Source organism: Larus michahellis, chromosome 23, assembly GCF_964199755.1.
Source record: "Larus michahellis chromosome 23, bLarMic1.1, whole genome shotgun sequence".
NCBI lineage: Eukaryota > Metazoa > Chordata > Aves > Charadriiformes > Laridae > Larus > Larus michahellis.
In genome coordinates, this window is record NC_133918.1 from 4,724,280 (window position 1) to 4,746,787 (window position 22,508).

At 49.9% G+C, this 22,508-nt stretch overlaps 1 protein-coding gene across 13 annotated transcripts in view; it reads right to left on the reverse strand.

Moving 5' to 3' along the window:
- Positions 1-7,912: 7,912 nt before the first annotated feature.
- GATAD2A (GATA zinc finger domain containing 2A) overlaps positions 7,913-22,508 on the reverse strand; it is a 67,875-nt gene continuing 53,279 nt past the window's right edge. For 2 of the 13 annotated variants that reach the window (XM_074565934.1, XM_074565933.1), the window contains exons 4-12: positions 21,260-21,389; positions 20,612-20,743; positions 18,963-19,052; positions 16,839-16,970; positions 15,497-15,664; positions 14,377-14,656; positions 13,544-13,833; positions 12,573-12,690; positions 7,913-11,559 (exon numbers count right to left, since the gene is read on the reverse strand). In XM_074565934.1, coding sequence (XP_074422035.1) covers positions 11,429-11,559; positions 12,573-12,690; positions 13,544-13,833; positions 14,377-14,656; positions 15,497-15,664; positions 16,839-16,970; positions 18,963-19,052; positions 20,612-20,743; positions 21,260-21,389 — 1,471 coding nt within the window. In that variant the 3' untranslated portion in view covers positions 7,913-11,428. Of the gene's footprint in view, positions 11,560-12,503; positions 12,691-13,543; positions 13,834-14,376; positions 14,657-15,496; positions 15,686-16,838; positions 16,971-18,962; positions 19,053-20,611; positions 20,744-21,259; positions 21,390-22,508 lie in introns of all 13 variants that reach the window. The other 11 variants (XM_074565930.1, XM_074565929.1, XM_074565928.1 and 8 more) reach the window with 7 other exon arrangements.

The following is a 22,508-nucleotide window of genomic DNA, read 5'->3' on the forward strand; positions in this document are numbered from 1 at the left end:
CGCGACGGCACCACGTGACAGCGCCCCCCCCCCCCCCCCCCCCCCAAACCCCGCGCGGAGCGCCGCCGGCCGCGTCTTAAAGGGGCAATGCCAACGGCCGGCAGCGGTGGGGCCCACGCGCGCCCGTCCCGGCCCCACCGGGGGGAGCCCGGCCCAGGTGGTGTCACCGAGGGGGTGGGAAAGGGAATATCGGGAGCGCTCCGTGCACGGATCCTGCACCCCGGGGGTGCTCAGCACCCTCCGTGCACGCCCGGTGCCGGGGTATCCCATCCCCCCGGGGACCGGACCCCCGGCGGGGGCGGCTGCTGGAGCTACGTGGGGGGGGAACGGGAGATGAAGGGCCGGGGGAGGGCACCCGCTGGCGGGCGGCCCCCAGCCCTGTGCGGCCACCGGCCGCAAAAACCGTGCGCCCAGCAGCAAGGGCGCCCCAAGAGCGCCGGGCAGGGTTAAGCGCGCCCCAGCAAGGGGGCACCCAAATTGTGCACCCACCATCGAGTGCGCACCCAAAAGCACGAACCCACCGGCAAGGGTGCAGCAAGAGCGCAGACAGGGGTGAGCATGCACCAAAAACCGTGCACCCACCGGCAAGCGTGCACCCAGAGCACAGCCATGGCTAAGCGTGCACCAGCAAGTGTGCGCTAAGAAGCGTTGCACCCACTGGCAAGCCTCCCATCGGCAAAAAACGTGCAAGCGAGCACCGACAAGCGTGCACCCACCGGCAAGCGTGCACCAAAACGCGTTGCGCCCACTGGCAAGCGTGCAGCAAGAGCGCAGACAGGGGTGAGCATGCACCAAAAACCGTGCACCCACCAGCAACCATGCACCAAAACGCATTGCACCCACCGGCAAGGGTGCAGCAAGAGCACAGCCCGCAGTAAGTGTGCACCAAAAGCCATGCGCCCACCGGCAAGTGTGCACCCAGAGCACAGCCGTGGCTAAGCGCGCACCAGCAAGTGTGTGCTAAGAAGCGTTGCACCCACCGGCAAGCCTTCACCGGCAAAAAACTTGCAAGCGAGCACCGGCAAGCGTGCACCAAAACACATCGCACCCACTGGCAAGCGTGCAGCAAGAGCGCAGACAGGGGTGAGCATGCACCAAAAAGCATTGCCCCCACCGGCAAGCGTGCACCCAGAGCGTAGCCATGGCTAAGCGCGCACCAGCAAGTGTGCGCTAAAAAGCGTTGCACCCACCGGCAAGCCTCCCATCGGCAAAAAACATGCAAGCGAGCACCGGCAAGCGTGCACCCACTGGCAAGCGTGCACCAAAACGCATTGCAGCCACCGGCAAGGGTGCAGCAAGAGCGCAGACAGGGGTGAGCATGCACCAAAAAGCGTGCACCCACCAGCAAACGTGCACCAAAAAGCGTGCACCCACCGGCAAGCGTGCACCCAGAGCGCAGCCATGGCTAAGCGCGCACCAGCAAGTGTGCGCTAAGAAGCGTTGCACCCACTGGCAAGCCTCCCATCGGCAAAAAACAGGCAAGCAAGCACCGGCAAGCATGCACCCACCGGCAAGTGTGCACCAAAATGCATTGCACCCACCGGCAAGCGTGCAGCAAGAGCGCAGCCTGCAGTAAGTGTGCACCAAAAGCCGTGCGCCCACCAGCAAGCGTGCACCCACAGTGCAGCCATGGCTAAGCGTGCACCAGCAAGTGTGCGCTAAGAAGCGTTGCGCCCACCGGCAAGCCTCCCATCGGCAAAAAACGTGCAAGCGAGCACCGACAAGCGTGCACCCACCGACAAGCGTGCACCAAAACGCGTTGCGCCCACTGGCAAGCGTGCAGCAAGACCCGTGCCACCGAGCGCCGGCAAGCGCACACCTCGCAGTGAACCGGCTCCGGGCTCCCCCCAGCCCCTCGCGCCCCGACCCCCGGCTGTGCTCTGCCCGCCCAATGCCGGGGGGCACCGCAGCCAGCGCCCACCACACACCTCTGCAAAACGCACCCCCCCCGGCCCCGGAGGACCCCGCAGCACCCTGCGTCCCCCGGGGTGGTTTGTCCCTGCTCCCCCCCAGCTCTGCGAGCCCCCGGCCTCTTCAGATCAAGGTCGCCCTTGTCTTAAACTCTAATCGGTGGCCGTAATCCCTCGGCTGCTCCGGGGGCTTAATGACTTTGCAGATGGCGCAGGCGGTAGCGGGGGACAGGGTGGCCCGGGTGGGGACACGGGGCAGCCTGCCGGGGGACGACGACACACTTAGGCCGAGCCCCACGGGCTCCCTGTTTTCTCCAGCGCTGCTTTGCTCCTGGGACTCTGACAGGAGCCGTGGGATGGGGGACGGATCGCTGCCTCCCGGCCCAAACCCTGCGTCAGGGACCGCGGGCGGGTTGCGGGGCTGGGGAGCGGGGGCCAGGCCGGGAGGACGCAGGGAGGGTCGAGCCCAGGGACACCCGTGGGTCCTGGTGCGATGCACCTCGTGGGGAAGCCCCTCCTGCCCCTCGCCCCACCCCGAGCGACCCCGGGGGCTCGTTAGCGCCAGAGCCCCCGTACCGAGTTATTTCATTGCAATGGGATTTGCGGGAAAAATGAGCCGAGAGGGGGGCGAAGGCCCTTGCGGGGGAAGGAGCAGCCACCCCCGGACCCGCTTGCTGTTTCCAGGCCTCGTCCCACCCCGCTTTTGGCAAAGACGGGCAAAAAACCCAACGGTGACCCCGTGATTCTCACTGACATCCCCAGGGGAAGCGTGGCTGCAGGGAGAACACGGGTGGTGTCTCCCCATCCAAGCGCTTTCCCCAGTGGGTGCCCCTGGAATAAGCCCCAAACCCAGGGCTCCGGCGGCTTCGTGGCCCATTGAGAAAACAAAACCCACCCCCTGGGTCCCTCGCTGCCGATTCGGGGGGGATTAAAGACAAGGGAACGGGGAAGAGGAAGAAATTCAGCCCCGTTTCCCAGCAGACGGGTTTTGTTTCTGGGTTCGGAGTGTTTAACGCTTACCTGGAGATTCTTCTGCTGGCAAATTATCCTAACGAAGCCGGCGTGCCGTTGGCAGGACACCCACGCGCGCTCCCCCGATCCAGCCTGGGAGGGAGAAGCAGAGCAGGAGAGATCCGTCAGCTCCTTCACCAGGAGAAACCCCCTCCCTGAGCTGCCCCCAGCTCCCTCCCACCTCGGAAACCAAATTTCTGCCATTCTGGACCCATTTCCAACTGGGTCCGGTGATTTTGCGGGACTCTGAGACCCCTGGGTTGGAGGGGGGGTGAGTTCAAGGCTGAGGGAGGCTCCGTCCATAGGGAAACCCGAGGCCGGAGCTCTGCCTGGCCACTCAAAGGCATCCCGGGGTGTTTCACACCGCCTAAAAATTGCCAGAAGATGCCAAATCCATCGGTTTTTGTGCTGCTGCCTCCCCTGTGGTAGGGAGGAGGGGGCTGGAGCAACCCCCCCGGCATCACGAACCCCCGGCTGCCCCGGCGCACCCACAAAAAACCCCATAATGTTCTCTCCTTACCCGCAAGGTGCATGGGGTCGCTCCTGAAGCTGGGGGCCCGATCAGGTGCCCTGCCATCGGGAACTGCTGGGAATCCCGTTCCTTGATGGCAAGGGAAGAGCCGCCCAGTGACGAGGGGCTGCCCCGGGCCAGGGTCTCACATCCATGGTGGGGGAGGCGGGGGGGGAGCAGAACCCCCCCGAAGCCCGGGTTCCCCCAAGAGGAGAGCGTGGGGTGATGGGCACCGTGCAGAACACGCCGGGGATGGAGCACGAGCGGGGCTGGGGTCTCTGGAGCCGAGGGACGAGTCCCCAGGGCCACCCCCAGCCCGGGCGATGGGGACGGTGCCGGGACCGGGGGGTTCCATAAAGGGGATGGTTTCCGCGTGGTGGGGGGAAGGAACGCGTTTGGTGAGGTCTCCGGGTACCACCCGAACCCAACAAAGCCCCGCTGTGCCCTTCTGCGGGGCTGCCCGTTCCCAACCTCGTCATTCCCATCAGCGACACCGGGGCTGTAGCACCCCCCCCCAAACCCCCCCCCCCACCCCGATCTTGGTGTAATTAGCAGAGCAGGAGGCTCAGACCTGGCACTGATTTTGCCAGCAGACCCCGGGGCTCTCCTCCTGTTAAGCCTGACTTAAAAGGGAGGTTTTATCTCTGCAAAAAGGGAAGGAAGAGAAGCGGGTTTGTTCTGCAGAAGGCATTATTCCACAGCTTGGGCCGTCTTGACAAATTCCTTTTTAAATAAGTAACCTTCATCCTTTGGAATAGAATTCCTTATTCAAATACTCGTGTTTTTCAGTGCTTAGCAAAAGCCAAAATAATCGCCTGCCTCACTTTTCCCATAGGATTGGCCTGGAAGGAGAGGGCCTGGCTCTGGTTCCAGCATCCCCGTTTGTTCCAGTCTGGGATTCCCTAAAACCCGTCAACTGCTTCATTCCCCCCCCAGCGCCCGAGGCCGGAGCGGGGGACTGACGTGTAAAACAGCTTTTTAATATTGTACCTGTATTTAATAGGGTTTTTTCGACATCTCTCCCTGGTACCCCTTAAACCTACTGCAGCTGTAACGAGAAGAGCGGCTCTCCCTTGTTCATCACTTCTAATTTATCTTTAATAGCAAAGGAGGCATTTAAAGACCCAAATTTTCCCCTTTTCGACTGTATTGAGTGCAGCCTGAGCTTCTCTTCTCTCCCGGCATGTCGGAGTGGGGGACACGGGGTGAACCCCCGGTGCCAGGCCAAGGGCTTGCAAGATGGAAACGAAGCTCGAAGACTCTTTGGGGCCGAGGGGAGCCCCCGGCGGGGAGCAGGGGGGGGTTCAGAGCAGGTCAAGCCCCGGGGCAGCCCCGAGAAGCGGAGGGAAGGGCAACAGAATAGGCTGTGGAGGGTGTCGCAAGGGCTATCGGGAGGATTCGGATCCCCCCGCGCTCTGGAGGGGATGTGCTTTGCTGATACCCAAAGGGCTTCCTCCTCCTCCTCCTCCCGCGGGCTCAGGGCAGCTGGGGGCATTCCCAGTGGCTGCATTTCCAAACACAGCCCCTGCACCGGGAATTTTCCAGGGTGGATTGTAGCGGACTTAACCCTTCGGATGCCGGCAATATCTAAATTAGCACAATAGAATTACCTCTGTGACCTCTGCGGCGCTAAACCCGCCGGCCAGGACCTCTCTGCCCAAGCGATCTGCCCAGCTGCCCCCGGAGCGTTCCGATATTGCCGTCTTCTGCCACTTTAATCCACAGTAACTCGATGTTTTCGGTACCAAAATAGCCTAGCGTTAATAGCTTGCACTTCAGCAGTTCTGCATAAAAAGACTTCCTCGATAAGAGCCTTCACCAGCACAGCAATTAAACAGCTTTGAGGAAAACGGAACAGCCTGAATTAAACTGGTTCCCGAACTTGCACGTTCTGAAATTCAGAGATTTTTCCAGTTCCAGAAGGTCAGAAGCAGCTTGTGCGAAAGGACCCAAAACCACATCCCCCTACCCGTGAGGAGGGTCAAACACGTTGACCGTCTGTGAACGCAGGGGAGGGTTGAGGTCGGAGCTGACCCACGGCGGAGCTGGGAGCAGTGGGATGGGGGGATCCCGGCTCTGCCCCACGCCGTGCTCGGTGCGGGATGGGGGGGTCCCGGCTCTGCCCCACGCCGTGCTCAGTGCGGAGCCGCTCCTTAAACCAGGCTTTGCCCCGTGCTGTGACCTCCTCCTCCTCCTCCTCCTCCGCCCCACAGGACCTGCGGGACGCTCCTCCCATCCTGTCAGCTCTTGCAGCTCCAAGCCCGTGTTTTAAGACGCCAAAACGAGTTATTCCTGCTTCCACCCAGAACAAACCACTTTTCCTCCTGGGCGATTTCAGGCGTTTCCATGAGGAAGACTCGCCGGAGCACGGACAGACACCAACACCACTTCTTCCTTCAGACGGCATCTCCCCGTGCACCCGGGCTCAGCTGGGACCGGCCATCGGGGGATTCCCAAGGGGATGAAGCTGGGATGCTCGACGAGGATCTGGCTTAGTGTCACGGACAAACACCCAGGGCTTGATCCCCGACGTGCACAAATCCCGAGTTCCTCTCGTGGTCTTGCCCCTGCCCATACAAATGCAGACGCTGCGTATGGAAACCTGAGCTGAAAAAAAATACGTTATTTTTTTCCTCCCTTCAAGCTGGGCTTCAGTTCTAGAGAAGGAACCGCGTCCCTTCTTCCCTCTCTCCTCCCAAACCAGCGGCTCCGGAGCAGGGGCTGTCAGCAAAGCAGCATTTCTTGGCCTTGCTGCAGGTCGCTGTGAGCCCAACACCACGGTGCGCGGCTTTGGGGAACTGCCAGTGCCGGGGGAGACCCGGGTGCGACAGACTCGCCGCGTCTGCGGCACCTCCCAGGCTGCCAACCGCTTCGTTTTCATCCAGAATTGGGGCCAAAAATATTCCCAGCAACGTTTTTGTTCAAGTTTGCGATCTACATCTTCCCTTTCCCCTTCCAGAGGGTAGCGATCCATCGGCTTCTTGAGTTGCCCTGGAGTATGTAAATAAACTTACGGATGCATTCAAGTATTTCAGGAGGAAGACGGGGTTCAGTTTCTGGTTTGGGAATCGCAGAGCAGCCCCAGCGGCGGCTCTCCAGCCCCCAGCCCGCTCGGTGGCAGAGGGCGGGTGGCTTGTTCCATCCTCTCTGGTTTGCTGACTCCCGAGGTGAAGTTTTCCCGATGGGACACACATGACGGATAAAAACCAGCAGGTGACGGAGGGGCAGAGCAGCAAAACCGGGGCGAGAAGGGCTGTTGGCGTCTCGTTTCTGCCTGGAGAGCGGGTGTACCCGTCCGCACGCAGAGGCGGCAGCTGCGGGGATGTTTAATCCATTTGCGTCTTCATTTCAATGCATACAATTCCACCCAGTCGGCATCTTCTCCGTCCATTCCCGTTCTCCTCCCGTCGCATCCTCGCCCAGAGCCGCGGGGAGCAGGAGGAGCCACGCTCAGGAGCCGCGCACTGGAAAGAAGAGGCAGACCCAACCGTTTGTCCTTTTGTTTATTGCCGTTCATGTGCTAAAACCCCCTCACGATACGACGGCAGTTATTGATTCCAGATTCTCCCGCCATTGAGACTATTACCAGGTTTTAGTGGGAATTTATTATTTTTTTAATTTTTATTATCAAAGATTTAGAGTCACAATAAATATGAGTGACAAAAACATACCCTGCGCTGGCGTAACGTTACTCCGTTACCATCCTGTCTTAGACGAATATAAAGTCTTTTTTTTTTTTTTTTGGTTGTTTTTCCTTCTTTTAAAAAAAGCACACTGTGAGTTCATTATTTCGCTCAATGCAACATACAGCGTAACTCTGCCTCACGCAGACAAACACTACTGCGGTTCCTCGAGGTCTTTTTGCGTTATATCTGTATTTATATAGTTATTATTTTTTAAAAAACGCCTTCTGTTACCCCTCCTTCCAAAAGGAGAAAGTAAGAAGTGAGCCAAATCGGGTTTCTGACGAGACCTGCCTCAGCCTACTCCGCTCCGCTCACTTCTGAGCCCAAGTCCCCCAATCTCCACTCTGAACTGTGCTTTGGTAATTTATTTTTTTTTTTTAATTTTTTTTTTAATTAGCAAGCAAATAATGCGACAACTAGGTCTGAGAATTCAGAGGTAAACGAACGGCTCCCTAAACCAACGATAATAAATCTCTATAGAAAAAACCCACCAACCCCAAACAACCTTGAATTTAAGATAAAGGAAGCCTTCCTCACCACTGCAGCTGGAATGCCATTTTTACCGGAATCCCTACAATACAAAAATGAGCAAAGTCGCCCTTTACACGCACTGGAAAAGCTGCCCAAGTCGACCGCGCTATAAAAACAGAAGGTTCAACCAGGCCACTCGTCGTGTTCCTGAGCGAAGGGCTGCCACCTCACCAACGCAATCAAACCGATTAGTAAACTAGGTTATAAAAAAACCCGACAAACCCAAACTTCATGAAAAAACCACACAGCTCCCAAACTGCAACACGGGTTTCAAATGAAAATCCGGGGTTTATTTCACAAGTTGCTAAAATCTAAGTACAATAGTCGTTTTCATTATTACTGTATTATAAAATCTTGTAGTCGCAACGTCTCAAAGAAAGGTTATATGGCTTGCAAGAACCAACGCTGCTCTAAACCCTCTCCCCAGGAGAGGGGGAAACAAGCAGCATCCGAGCAATGTCAAACCAGCTCATGCAGCAGTTTGCGGCGAAGCAGTGGAGGGTCGGGGGAACAGGACACGACGCCGGATACTCCACCTGAATGATACCCATTTTACAGGTTCGACTGGCGAGCAGCACCTTCAGTCTCTTGTTCCGAGGGAGCTTTAAGCGAAATGGTCTTTTTTTTTTTTTTTTTTCTCCAGGAGAGGGCCGAGGCGGTGGCGTTGGGAGAGAGCTCTGCGGCACAACGGATAGCCCTTACGGAGGCAGGAATCCCAAAGAGGACAGCGGGAGAAATAAACCAAAGTTTTGTTCTTCAAAGCGCATCTAACCCCCCTCTCCTTCAATTCCCAAACAATTTAACCTTTAGGGCGTTAACGCCGTTGTGTGACTATTCCATCTAATTGAGCTTTTCTATTTGCTTGTTGGGTTGTTTTTTTGTTTGTCTGCAAGAAGGGGGACGCAGAGCTGGGGAGGAGGAGATTTGGAAAGACTGCAGCAAGTGTTTTAACAACTCTCTAAACCCTACCACGGTACCTTAACTAGCCCAGATCGACACTACTCAACTGAATACGCAGTTCCGACTATAAAGGAAGAAGCAATTCTTCTGGCATTTAACACGTGGATACCACTCAAGTCTCTTCCCGGTGCATTTATCTAAAACTTTGCAGAAACGTATATGCAATAAATATATCCTCTAAGTTACCTGCAACACTCCAAGAACCACAGATTAAAAACTACGTCAAAACTGGTCTGAATCCTGACAGTCAAATATCCCTGGGTGATGTTTTCTGTTCACTTACGAAGCCTTCAAAATAATTCTACCCCAATACTTAAGATAATATTTATGGGGTTTTAATATACGCTAAACAAAAACAGATTGCGGTCTAGTCCTGCTGAGGGAGCAACGTTTGTAAAAAAGTATAGACAGACTCGGTTTTATTGTCAATTCGGAATCTTAAAATAAGTTGTCTCAAATATTTTAAGTCTCCCCCATCCACTGAGCTGAAATTCAAGTTTACAAGCGGCTGTACTGAACTGCCGGCATCCAGAAGGGTTTTGACGCAGCTTTTAACACAGGGAAATTCAGTATTTCTGCCCTTCTTTCCATTCCCCTTTTTTCCAGCATCAGCCGAAGCCAAAGCTACCCCAACACTGGAAAGAAATTGTTAAGTTGTCCAGGCTTCCCAAAAAGGTATTTCAGTTTTAGTTTTGAGAAGTTTTGCTTGTTCTTTTTAAACAAATGCGCTCTCCCCAGGTGACTGAACAGCACGAGGCATTTGTATCAATGAGGAGATAATGCAGGCATTCGTCAGAAGAGAGAAAAAAAAAACCAAAAATACTCCACACAGGCAAGGAACTGGAACTTTTTCATAATATTTCAAAGTGCAAAAATAAAATGCACTCGATTTCTCTCTCCACATCTCCCAATCCAAAATATCTTGGAATGAAAAGAAAAATTAAAAACTCAACCCAAACTCCTCTCATCCCCATTTAGCTCTTAATATACATTTGTGAAACAAACAGAAAAACAATGTCAAATCGAAATCCTAGGGCTTTATACAGCAACAGATACCATTTTGCAAAACTAGGTTTTCTATACTACTGAACAGTTTTCAAAGTATCTAAATACTGATATTCACACAACAGAAGAGGGGCTAAAATGAACGAGTTTTCTTTTTCACTATGCAATAGTTAGATCCGAAGGGGGACGACCCTATACGGTTATTGGTTTCAAGTTCGATCTAACAGCAACTGCTAAGAAAATAGATTCAGCATAGACTGAATAGTAACCCCTCCCCCCCCCTTTTCTTTTATATATAGATATATAGATATATATATATAATTTTGCAAATAATTCTTATCAGCACTACTTCTAGTACTGATATGCAACATAAGTAGTAAGGCATGTATTTCTGCCACTTGAATTCAACTTTAATTTGGGAGAAGCACAGGGAAGAAGGAAGGAAGGTGACGAGAAGGAAAAAAAACCCAAAAAAACCAAAACCGACAACAAAACCAAACAACTGGGACCTGATGGATTTGGGTTTAACCTGGGGAATCCCCAAAAATATATTAAAACCACGTAGAAACCTGTCCTTAAAGCAGGGTTGCCTAAAGCTCTATCAAAAAATGAAATACTGAAGACGGACAGAGGAGCATGCTTGGTACGGCTGGAAGAACGGAGCTCTGGAGGGGTGAAGGTAGGCAGTCCTGCCCCCAGCGTGCCCAACGCCTGCTGGCACGGCCATCGGGCCACCGCAGCACGGACCAGCAACGGCCGCTTCCTGGCGGGTATCAGCAGAGGAAGGAACCGGCGACCCAACGGCAGCCTCCCGGCTCCTCTGCTCCCTCCACTCGCCCTTTCTGATTGCGTGCAGCTTCTGGAATTCCTATTTTTTTTTTTTTTTATTTATTTAATTTTTTTTTGAGTAAAATTGCTCAAAACAACAACAACAACAAAAAAAAAACCCTCCAAAAAGAAAATAATCAAAAACAGTTTCACTTTTAAGTCTCTGGGAACATGTGAAAGGCCCAACTGCTCTTCGCTGAATTAGAAAGACTGAACAAAGGTGTTTGTCTATTCAGTAAATTAGATTTTAGACTACCAACAGTTCAAAGTCTATTCAAAACAGAATCCAACAAAAGTGAGAGACTCCTGCACTGGTTCCCACCTACCAGACAAGTTTTGGTGGCAGCCAGTCCCTTAGAAAAAAAACAAAACAACCCATACTCAACTGGAATTTGAGTTTGCACTTATTTATCATTAGCTCATCATCAGAAGATTTTGAAACATTATAATCTGTAGACTGCCTTCCCGGCTGGAGGAGGGGCAGGGAAGAAAAGCAAAACATGAATTCGGCTCACTAAATGCATCTGCAAGACGGGGCTGAAATTCCTCTCTCCTTGAGCTGACATCCATGCTCGAGCGCGAACGAACACCACGTTCCTGGTGAATGGGTAGTTATTAATAACGAAACCGAAGGCAGAGAGTCGTTTAGTCCTCCTTTTGTGCTGGTGACAAAAAAATCCAAACTAAATACATAAAGCCAAAAAAAAAAAAAAAAAAAGAAGAAGAATTCTTCCCCTTCCCCGACAGCCTTCATCATCAGTCAATCATAAGAATCTGAGAACCAAATGAGCTTGAGTCCTTCCCACCCACGTGGTGTCATTTTCTCTTAGCAGGGACAGCAGCACTCGATGGGATGAGGAGTGGTCTTCTTGCATCCTATAAAGCCTGGGGCATTATCCAGCTGGGATTAAAGCAGATTCCACTGTAATGTGGTACAAAAAGGATGGCAGAAACAGGAAAGTCTTCCTCTCGGGCATTCCTCTGCATTATTTCCACGTGGCGGACTGTGGGATGGACCGTGGGGGAATCATATCCAGGAGATATTCACGCTGGCGGTCTACTGCTGAAGACGACTTGTGCACAGCTAAACTAGGATTAACAAAAGGTAAAGCCCCACCTGAGGAGAGAGAAGAGAGAAAAGAGAACGAGTGTCACAGTACGATAAAAACAGGAGGCAAAACAGTAGCAAACCCACACCACTCGCATTTCACCCACACGAAAACGGATCATCTGAGCATGGGGCACTGTTGGCCACCAAGGTCTGGCACCTTCAGAAGACAAAAGCTTCCAAAATCATCTGAACAAACAGAAGCAAGATTTTTGTACCAGAAACGAAGATTTGAGCAGGCTAGAGCTCTCTGCAATGAAATTACATTTTAAATGATCAATTAAGCTGTCAGGAATAAAAATAAAGAGAAATCCATTCAACACCGGGCAAGAAAGTAGATCAGAAAAGAGCGAGTTGCTACGGTGTTTCCTTCCTGGAGACCCTAATTATCATTTAAGAAAACAAACAACTCTTCTCAAGACAGATTCTTAACTACATAACAAAAAAAAAAAAAAGATTAGATTAGAATTTGTAATTTCCACTTGCTCGAAGCAAGAGCTTTAGTTATTTCAAATCCTGGGAGTGTGCACTGTGGCCTTACCTAGAGCAAAACCATCTATTAACCGTACGTTGCTTTCAGCAAGGAGCAAACACCGGTCATAATTAAACAGCTAAATTAGACTCCCAGAAACGAATGACAAACTCCTGCAGCGTGGCACTGGCTGTGCTACAGACTCAGCGATGCACGGTCTGACGTTACACCTATTTAGTCTACTTACAAATGTGGAAAGCAGTAGTTTTTATTTGGCAGCACCACCTGGTTGCCCCTTTTGACGAGCATAAACCACACCAAAAGCAAGTGCCAACGACCAAAGTAAGAGCAACGCCTCGGTGCCGTCGGGCTTTCATGCAGGAAGTGTCAAAGAGAAAGCATCCTTACCCAAAGAACTATGATTGTTGGACAGAGTGCAGCTAATAAGTACAAAGAAAAGAAACTTTAGAGAAAAATCTACCTGTATTGATGGAAGTCTTCTTCCAGGCGGCAGCGCTGCCCTTGCTGACAGGTCTCTCAGCATGCTTACCTGGCCTACTCCCAAGTGCTGCTGCAGACGATGCATTCTGCAACTTGGGTGACTGGCTAAATGCATGCAACACTCCTCGGGGAGCTCCGGGAGGACCTCGAGACATCTGGCTAGAAGTCTGGCAAGAGAGCAGGCGGTCAGAAAGGCATAGCAGGCTCCTGTCTCTCAAGTACAATCGCCCCAATGCATCTTTCCTGCCCCCCTCTCCTTCCTGCCGAGTCTGCAGCGCATTCCTATAGTTTCAGGGCTGAAAATTTTCAAGACATCTCTACAACAAAATAAGACTCAGCTCTCTACTTCTGAAAGCACCTGTAGGGATGAGGCGTTGTAACCAACTGCAAAGCAGGAAAAAACGTGCTGTGTAAGCACGTCCATACAGAGGCAGCACTCTGCTTCCCTGCCCTAAATAACCCGTACTTTGATTAGTTCAACTCAAAGCAGCACTTAAGCGGCTTCCGTCTTTCCCCAGGTGAAAGGTGCTTTTACAGGGCGTGCGAGAGCCAGACCCTGTCACGGACGGTTGCTACCATCACCTTAAAACTTCACAAGCAACATTACGTGCTCCTGGCTCAAGCCAATTTATTTCTTTTTCTTTTCCTATCTTGGGTCAATTTACTCTTGTGTATTTGGCACTGGCGCACCTTTTTCCATTTCATACGTCCTAAAAAAATTCAGGAACAGACTTTGCAAGCTATGAGCTAAACAACCTGGATAATTACAGTGACTCTGCAGAAAACCATCATTCTTCAGGTACAGAGACCATTTGTACATCTGGTCCCCACGTGACAGAATGACACTTTCCCCAGCCTGGTTTTACGCTTAGACTCAAAGAGACACACTGTAGAGCTAAAATTAAACAAGTTATCGCTTTCACGTATATCACTTTCACGTCTACATAGCAAACGCTCATGCTTGGAGCCACGGGACCCTTGTCCCCCATCAGACGGGGCTTCTGGTGGCCGGCACCATACCTGCTTGAGCGAGTGGTGCTGCACGATGGGGTCTGACTTGGTCTGTACAGGAGCCGCCGTCTGTTGCAGTATCCTCTGCTCGATCTCCTGCTCTTGCTGCAGCGCTTTTACGAAGGCAGCCTTCAGTCGGTTAGTGTGCTCAGCTTTCAAGGCCTTTTTCTGATTCGACGTCATGCAGGTTTCACACATAATGGTTCCGTTCTTCTCCTCCCTCCAGCGGCAGGTGAAGTCAGTCTTACACTGAGCACACATATAGGGCTCGCGAGATGATACAGCAACCGAAACTTTACCTGGAGAACACAACTAGGTTAGCTCAGCTCCACCTGTGGCTTCTGGGAACGAACAGTACTTGAGAAACCTCAGCATTATTTCAGCATTAAAAAAAAAAAAAAAAAAAAAGCAACAAAGCAAACCCTCCAGCTTTACCTCCCTTCGGTCTGAAGCCTTTTGCATTACTAAATCTTCCCAGCAGATACTTCTTTACATACTGGTTAGAGAGTTCAGTGGTGATGGACAAACAAGTGGCCGATAAGAAGTCAACAGCTCTGGGGAGAGCTGGATGCATTTGAGGGAAATCTTTACAATCAGTGCCTAACCTATGAGAAATCATAACTTTTTTTTTTTTTTTTTTTTTTTTTTTTAGAATTTTTTAGATGTTTTTTAGCATTTTAAATAAAACAGAAAATTATTGAAGGAGTGAATCTTAGATTTGTCAGAATACAACAATTTAATCCTGCAAAGCCTGAAACTCCTCGCTGCCTGCTATTGAGATAAAATCCAGATGGGAAAGGCGCTCTCTTTGCTTTTGAGGAACATTTGTAACGCTATCTCACCTTGAGTTTCCAGCAAATTCTGCACAACTTCTTCCAATCCGACTAAGTAAATAAATTCGTTGTTAGCCGCGCTTGGCAGGAAGTTCATCTCTGGCGCAGGCGGCTTGGGAGGAGGGATCTCCAGCAGCGTCTTCTCCAGCTGCTTCCGCAAGGCGAGCTTGGCGGCCGCTTGCCGGCTGGCCGGCGAGTCGTTGGAGTTGACGATGGAAGCGGCGCTGGTGGTGGTGGCATTAGCCTGAGCGGATGTCACGGTTGTACCTTTGATTGAAGTTGGCGAAGCCTGGGAGGAAAACGTGACACAGCTTAGTGACAAACAGCCAGATGGTTCGGGGCTTTGAGCCGCGCGCTGCGCTCCCCCGGGAGGGAGCGGAGGGAGGGCAGCAGCGCTGTCTCCGACGCCGTGCGGGGCTGTGTGTGCCCGAGGAGCGCTGGCTGCCTGTGACCAGAGCAACCCTGAATCTTGGGTTTGTAGGTGACCAAACAGACCACAACACATACATTCACTGCAACACTGTACCTGTCATCTAACGCTCTAACTCTTTTTCTGAAGACCTTTGTTTTTCTATATTGATCACTTTTATAAAGCAGTTTTAGAAATTCTAAAGAAAAAAGCAAAAAGGAATCGTTTTCCTTATGATTTTGTCTAAGCACTGACTTTAATTTAGTTTCCTTTACCTGCAGCGCTTGTACACTACTATCGGTGGTAGGTGTTAAGCTGCTGCTTCAGTATCTCTTGGTGTTTCAAGTAGGAACACTAACCCGTTTTGAGCTCTGTTTACCAGAACACTCATTTACGCTTCTTAAGGAAGAAAAAAAATAAAATTCTAATGGACAGCTTCATATCGAAATACCAAATTTGAAATGAAGCGCAACATTCAGTTCACTGAAATATGTATTTCTTCCCAATGCTCCGCAATGTTTTCCTTTATTCCTACATACGGGAACTGAATGTGAGCAGAGAAAGGGACAAACAAGGAGCAGGACAGTTGTAATAATAAGCAACCTCATCCGTTAGAGGACAGCAAGCCACACCAATTAGATAAAATAGCCTGACGATCATTAATTACAACTGTGTTCCTCTGAACGTTGCGTTTGGCACAGAGTACCATGCGGAACTCACCTGCGGGATGTTGACAAGCAGGCTGGTGTTGGGGACGTTGGCGACGCGGATCAGCCCCTGCTGGATAATTCGCTGCCCCTGAATTTGGACGCTGGGGACGGACGCCCGCGGTGCCAGCAGCAGCGGAGGCGGCCCCGTGCTGGAGTGCTGTCGGATGTTGTGGATTTGCTGGGAAGACACAGAAATGGGCTGATGCAATGGGGCCATGAAGGATGGGGAGGGTTAGACAGCGGCGAGTAAGCGGTGGGAGTCGAATGGGATGACGTGATACAGTGGAAGTGAGGCAAAGCAGGGGACGCAAAGAAAGCGTGACAATTAACACCCGTGTTGAAATGTGATGTTTTCCCCCTTTCCCTCTGTCAAAATGAAACAAGTACAACGCAACACGACGAGAGATGCTCATATGTGAGGCCATCACATCACAGCAAAACAGCTGTGCCAAAAAAAAAAAAAAAAAAGAAAAAAATAACCCACACCCCCCAAGTTTCCGAGTCAAACTTCTTTCAAAATATATAGTTGTTAAGCCTGTTTCATTTTAAAGGCATTAGGAAAGCTATTTCTCAGAATGAGTTTTTCTCCATAATCAGAAGAGAAAGAAAATGAAATACCAAATCTCTACCTTCCTCCTTAATGCTGCCTATGCAGCAGATAAAAGCAAACCTTTCACTGCAAAATAAATTCTCATTTAACAAGGAAATATATATTTTTTTTTTCCCTGGTATCCCACGGAAGTCATAATTTTAGAAGACTGTATCAAATTGAACATCGCTTTCCTACTCCTTCAGTGACACCACTATTCTCTGGTATAGGTGATAAAGACCCTGCAAAGCAGCACTTTCAGACTCCCAGCTGCCTATCTCATTTCAGCAGCTCTTATTCAATTGCAAGACAGACACAATGAGGAGGAAAAAAAGTGAGTTTTAGCATTTGAAAAGGTGAAATTGATATGACAGAAAGAATAATGAGGGGGGGGAAAAAAGGGAAGAACGAGGGATTGTGTTTCATTTCCTCTGCTGCCACTCTCCTAAAAAGCGGGTGAAGCTGGAAGCCCGTAAATTAACTTTCATAACGAAGGCAAACAAACTGCTGTGGTGCAGCTACGGGAAGCGGTTATGCAGGTAAGGCAGTGTCCTGCATCACCACAGGACTTTGGTGCTTCACTGGAGCATTATGGGGCAGCACAACACGCAAAACTGGGACGATGCAGATTTTCAGTAGCAATGAATCTAGAAATTCCACTAAGAACTTCACCGGTTCCCTGCAGACAAGCAGAATGACTAAGAAAATAGCTAAGACACCTTAAGGAAAAACAGAGGGGATCTACCACAAGGCAAACCCTTACCTGTGCTCCTCGGACAAGAGGTGGCATGACTATCTGCGTGTTTTGCTGAGTTCCTAGTTTTGAAGAAGTCTGCTGCCCTCCACGGACCAAGGGAGGAGGAATAACAGTGCCCGGTATACGTGTAGAAGAGGTCTGCAAAACAGAAAAGAGTTTACTCGCACTGTTTTGTCCTGGAGTATTTGTACGCACGCTCTCTCCTGCTGCTCAGTGTGCCGATAAAGCAGTAGCTGAAGCCTTACGCAGCCACACAGACATGTGTGAGGACGCGACGGCAGCCTGGCTACACACTCGGGGATTGCTCGCTCTCATCCTGCGCAGAATTCAAAAGGTAAAAACCAGTCCTGAGCATTTTCACCTGCCCTCCGACCGCTGAAATTCAGTCTCTCAAGAACTGAGAGGCACCGAAGAGGCAGGGCACAAGCCGAGCAGGAGAGCGGGGGGCACGCGAGCGCAGCTCTCCTCTCTGGCTGATGGGACGGACGCAGGGTCTGTCTTGAGCCAACCGAAAGACCACAGGACAAGAGATGGCCGGGCTGGCTTCAGTGCAGTTAGTGTCCAAAAAAAAAATATCAGGAAAAAAAAAAAAAGTGTATTTTGGCAGGGGAAATAAGAGAATAGGGAAATACAAACTGCTGTCTTCAAGGAGAAGCACAGGGCAGAGAGACGTCGGAGATGCAGGAACTGGGGGAGGTGAGCAGACCGGGTACATGCATGTATGTGGGATGGAAAAAACGAGACAGGAAAAGGGGAAAGCTTTAGAAAAATGAAAAGGAAAAGGAGTCAGGCTAAAGAAGTTTCTCCTGACGCTGTAAGAGGTGATACGGTTTCACACATCACATTCCTGCAGACCACTAACGCCACGCAGTTGAGCCCGAGAAGCACTCGCTGCTCAAGAGCGACAAACCTCTCCATCCTACTCACGCGGCTTTACACATCTGGCTGCTTTCCTCGCTCAAGCCCCAAACTGACCATCATCTGTGAACGAAGACTTCTAAAAACACTGAAACTCCCACTTTGATGGGTTACCACGTGTACACACCCGTATGTGTTTAGGCAGGTGGGAAGTTTAATCCACTTGTTCTGCCTTTCAACTCAAGACCAAGTGTCAACTCGACTCCTACACACAGAAATTAGTAGAGTTTTTAGAGTCAAGCAAAAGCAGATGGAGGTAAGGTTAATTTGCCCAAACACCGCAAATTAGACAGAATAACTTCAATTCTGGCTTCTTAGCTCCCAGCTCTCTCCTCTGTGCAACGGAAGTTTCACTGTCTGTTTGCTGAAGATGTAACTCGTGGTCCAGTTCCTCTGAAAGTGCTGTCTTCAGTGAAGGCAACTTGCCTCGAGGAAGAGATTACTCCAACTGACAGATTGCTTTAGGTTTTGTGAGCGTTTCCTAAATGGATAGCGAATTTACCCCTTCCCTCGAGTATAGCATTCTAGGGGATTTTGAAATAAGAGTTGCCATTTTCCAAGGGAAAGCATTTTGTGCTGAAGCAGGTTTGAAATTTGTTTCAAATTAGCCCAAGGTGAATAACCAGAAATGCTTTAAATCCAAAAGCAAAACAAGATGCTAGACTCAAGAGGAAGATTGCATTGACAGATGTCAATTGCCTCTGCTTCTTTTTTTTTTTTTCTTCCCCAAGGCTTTCCAACATTGCATTTAATTGAGTCTGAACCAAGATCTTTCCTACCATCGTGTGCCGTTCAGCCACCAAGCCAAAAGAGAAAATCATATGATTCACTCAGCTCTTACAGTTAATCACACTGAGGGCACAATTAAGTCTCTTGAGGGTACGGCAACAGGCTGCCACAATATTTTTATGACATAACTCCGTGGCATCCTCTTTCACCAAAGGTCGTTAGTGCACGTATGGATGTGTTTACCAGCAGAGTGGATCGGGATGATCAGCCACTGAAAAATAAGCTTATGAGGGTTATATGCGTGTGACAGCCTCCTATCTCCCACCCCAAATGTTCTTAAAAAGCTTATAGTGGGGTTTCAGGAGGTAAAAAAAACAAACCTCCACCTGGCCGTTAATGTGATGGGATTGTCCCTTCCTGTACTGTGCACCTTTCTCCTCTGCTCCGTGCCCTAAGCCTGGCAGCCTGGCCCACCCCACTGACCTGGAGGGACGGCTTGCCAGCAGGAACACTCTGCGGTCCCCGCACCAAGGGCGGAGGGGTGGCCACAGCACTCCCAGAGGAACCAGCAGGCTGGAAGAGGAAAAACCAGAAAGAAAGCAGACGAGTGTAAGGGTGTGAGCAGAATTACAGAAGCTAAGGGAATAAAAGCGTTTACCTCCTTGCGCCTCAGTAAGAGAATCTTCAGAGACTGTGGTTTTCCCCCTCCCCCATCCCCTTCTTCCTCCATCTCAACATGCGTATTTAAATGAAGAAATTATTAGGTAAGTATAGATAAGATTATACCAGGAAAATAAAAGAGCCGGCACACCAAAAGCACAGCAATGTGGAAATCTACTTTAGCAATCTCAGCTTAGAGCCCACTCCACTTTCATCCACCATCACTACTAGTCTCAACTACTTGGGTTCAAGCATAATGCAAAGTGAAAAAAAAAGGTTTAGGAAAAAGCCTTCCGATATTAAGAAGTTTAGGATATGCCATTTCACCCTAGTTAGTTCAAACATCCAGAGCTCATTGCTCAGTGCTCAGCAGCAAGTTGAGTGATGCAGGTACTTGCATTAGTTTTAATCCCATCTACTGAAGCACTCAGAAGTCCGGGAGAAAAATGCCAATAAACCAACCAAAACCAGGCAAGAGCGCTGTATTAACATCCATCTGCACTGCTGAAGTGCACTTAAATCTACACATCGCCCCCATCACAAAACCCATCAAGTCGGCATCACACGCTGTAAAACAAAATCGTTTAGTTGCCATTGTTACTTGAAATTTAGCCTGTGCCTCGGTGGCAGCGCGTGGGGTGTTCGTACGCCCCCTCGCCTCCCAACCTCCTCTGCTCTTCTCCTGCCATCCTCCACTCTTCAGCGCCAGCGGAACGGCACGCATAGCGCGCGGACCGGGCAACGGCTCTGAGAAAAAGGCAGACTTTTTTTGCTGGGTTAGTTTCTGAGGGAAGCAGCTCTCCTCCCAGCACGCTGGGTATCGCGCCCGGCTGTGTGAGATGAGGGGTGGGGAGAACAGAGGAGGAAGGGACGGGAGCTCAGGGTGGAAAGGCTGAACCATTCCTTCCAGGGGCTGCCTGGATTTATTTGGATGATGAAAGCGTGCAGCTAACCGCAGATTTACTTCACCTGGTAAGACCTGGAATCCAGACCCGGGCTTCTGCCGCGCCGCACAAAAGGCAGCCCTCGGCCATCAGCCCCCAAAGCTTTGGGTTCAAATGCTTTAATTCTACCTGTCAGCACAGTCGTTATGTGCAAGAATCTCCTCCAAATGTATTTCAGCCATCTCTACGCAGCATTAAGGATGGGACAGGAGTGTTTAATAATTGGAAGTATATTACGTTCATAAATGCATCTGAGTTTTAACAAAAAGGTCTTCAGCTGTTGAATACAGTTGATAAGATAAACCGTCTTTCCGTTTGGTCTTGGCAAGACAAAAAAAGGAATTCCACAAAAAGGAACGGTTAACAGGATAAGCCACTATAAACTTCACAAAGATCTTATGAAAAGCGAGATAGGCATTATTTGAAAGCTACCTTATGTTCCATGGGTTACGGCAACCACCACAGTTATTTAAGTTTCCCCCCTCCATTTCAGAAGCTGAGATAAGTAGCTGTAAGGAAAATAAATACCTTCTGAGTAGTGGTCTCCTTCTGGATTTGACTTTGCCGTAACTTTTTCAATAAAACAAGCTTTGCTTCTTCTAACCGTAACTCTTCTTTTAGTTGTTTAATCATTCTCTCACGCTCCTCTGGACTGCTCTTCTGCAGGGCCAGGTTAAAGCAATAGAGGATGGGAAAACAGGGAGGGGGAGAGGGAAAAGACAGATACAAGTTACGACAAGAACTTACAGCATTATAATTGTCATGTATGTCTTAATATCACCCACGTGCCTGCAATATTCGGACACAAACTGAGTATGGAGAAAGAGCTCACAGGCAAGAAAAAAGTTCTGGAGATATTTTCACTAGCAAAACAAGTCAACAAAGTCAAATGAAGAGTCAGACAACAAATCTGTGTTATGCCGTGCTGAGTAAGGGACACTGCGCCCACTAAAACGCCAGTTCCAAAAAAGGTGCACTTTCGAAGCATATAAAAATCAAGGAGTTAAGAGCCTCACAAAAATAAAAAAGGACATCAGCCTTTAACAGCTTCACGATTCCCCGCCTGCAAATCCATCTTTATAAAACCACGCATCCACCTGACCCCATGATCGCAGGTGCCTCTGCAGAAGTCGTGTGACGGCACAACTTAAAGTGTGCCAAGACAAGACGACTCACCATGAGTGCCTCTGTGTTGGTCTCTTTTAATGCTATTTTTGTTAAACCATTCATTCTAGGGCTAGAAGGTTCATTGTCGGATAACACTATAACGTCCGGCGAGGGGACTCTCTTTTCCCTCTTTATTTCACTGCAAATCAAAAGAAAAATACAGAGAATGAGTTAATAAAAACAAGCAAACATGCTGCAAAGTAACATTATTTACAACCTTCTGCTGGACTAATCCCAAATCTCTCAAACTCTGAACAAACCCGACATGGAGGAGACGAATCAATTTCCGCTCTCCTTGTGGACATTAAAGCTTCCCAGTACAAAAGTGTGCCACGAGGCAAGATGCAGCCACTACACAGAGCAATGGTGAATTCCTTCAAATCAGAAGCTTTTCCACCAGCCACTTCACACCCCCCCCCCCCCCCCCCAGAAGACACAGAGGCTTTTCCAGGGCTCTGCTTGCACCACGGGATGACCACATCCCACCGCTAATCCAGGGACAATCAGGTCACTTCTGCTTCTCTTTAATGTGCTGAAAGGCAAAACCATACCCCCTTTTCTTTTTCCTGTCCCAACACAATTATTTTTAAGTTGTGGTCTTCCCCCACACCCAAGTTACTGAATCCGAAGGAAACCCAACACAACTTGGGTTGTGCTTTTTTCTACACCAACACTACTAAATTATTTTCTGCTAATAACAGCGGGAACCTGTATAACAATGCCAACAGACACGCACATCCACGCAGCTTCATCGAAAACCACTGAAATGGGTCCAGATGTATATTAACCCTTTATTTGGCTTTAACATTCAGTGTCTTGAGTGATGGCTGCACCCTCTGCCTGAATTCCTGACAATAAATCACCTCTTGGCTCCATCGCCAGCGATTATCATACGAGAAGAGAATCTTAAACTATGTGAACCAGAAGGGACAGAGATGACGCGATGTGACAACAGTTGCCAGTGCCTCTCCTCTGCTGCACGAGCTGTAACGGTCACATCACCTTTGGTACCAGGATTTGGGATTTCAAACTATGAAATGTAACTATTCCAGAGCAAGGTTTGCAGCGTGCAGTTGCCGGGAGGTTTAGCGGGAACTTCACAGGAACGGGACAGCAAAGTCTTCTGCACTGCCCAGGGAACGACGGTGCTTGACAAAGGGCTGACAGCAAGAGTTTTAGGAGAACGTAAGACAAGTAATTGTTTTTCTTATTCTTTTAACCCAAAGCCAGAAGCGGGAAAAGTAGTTTACAGTGAGAA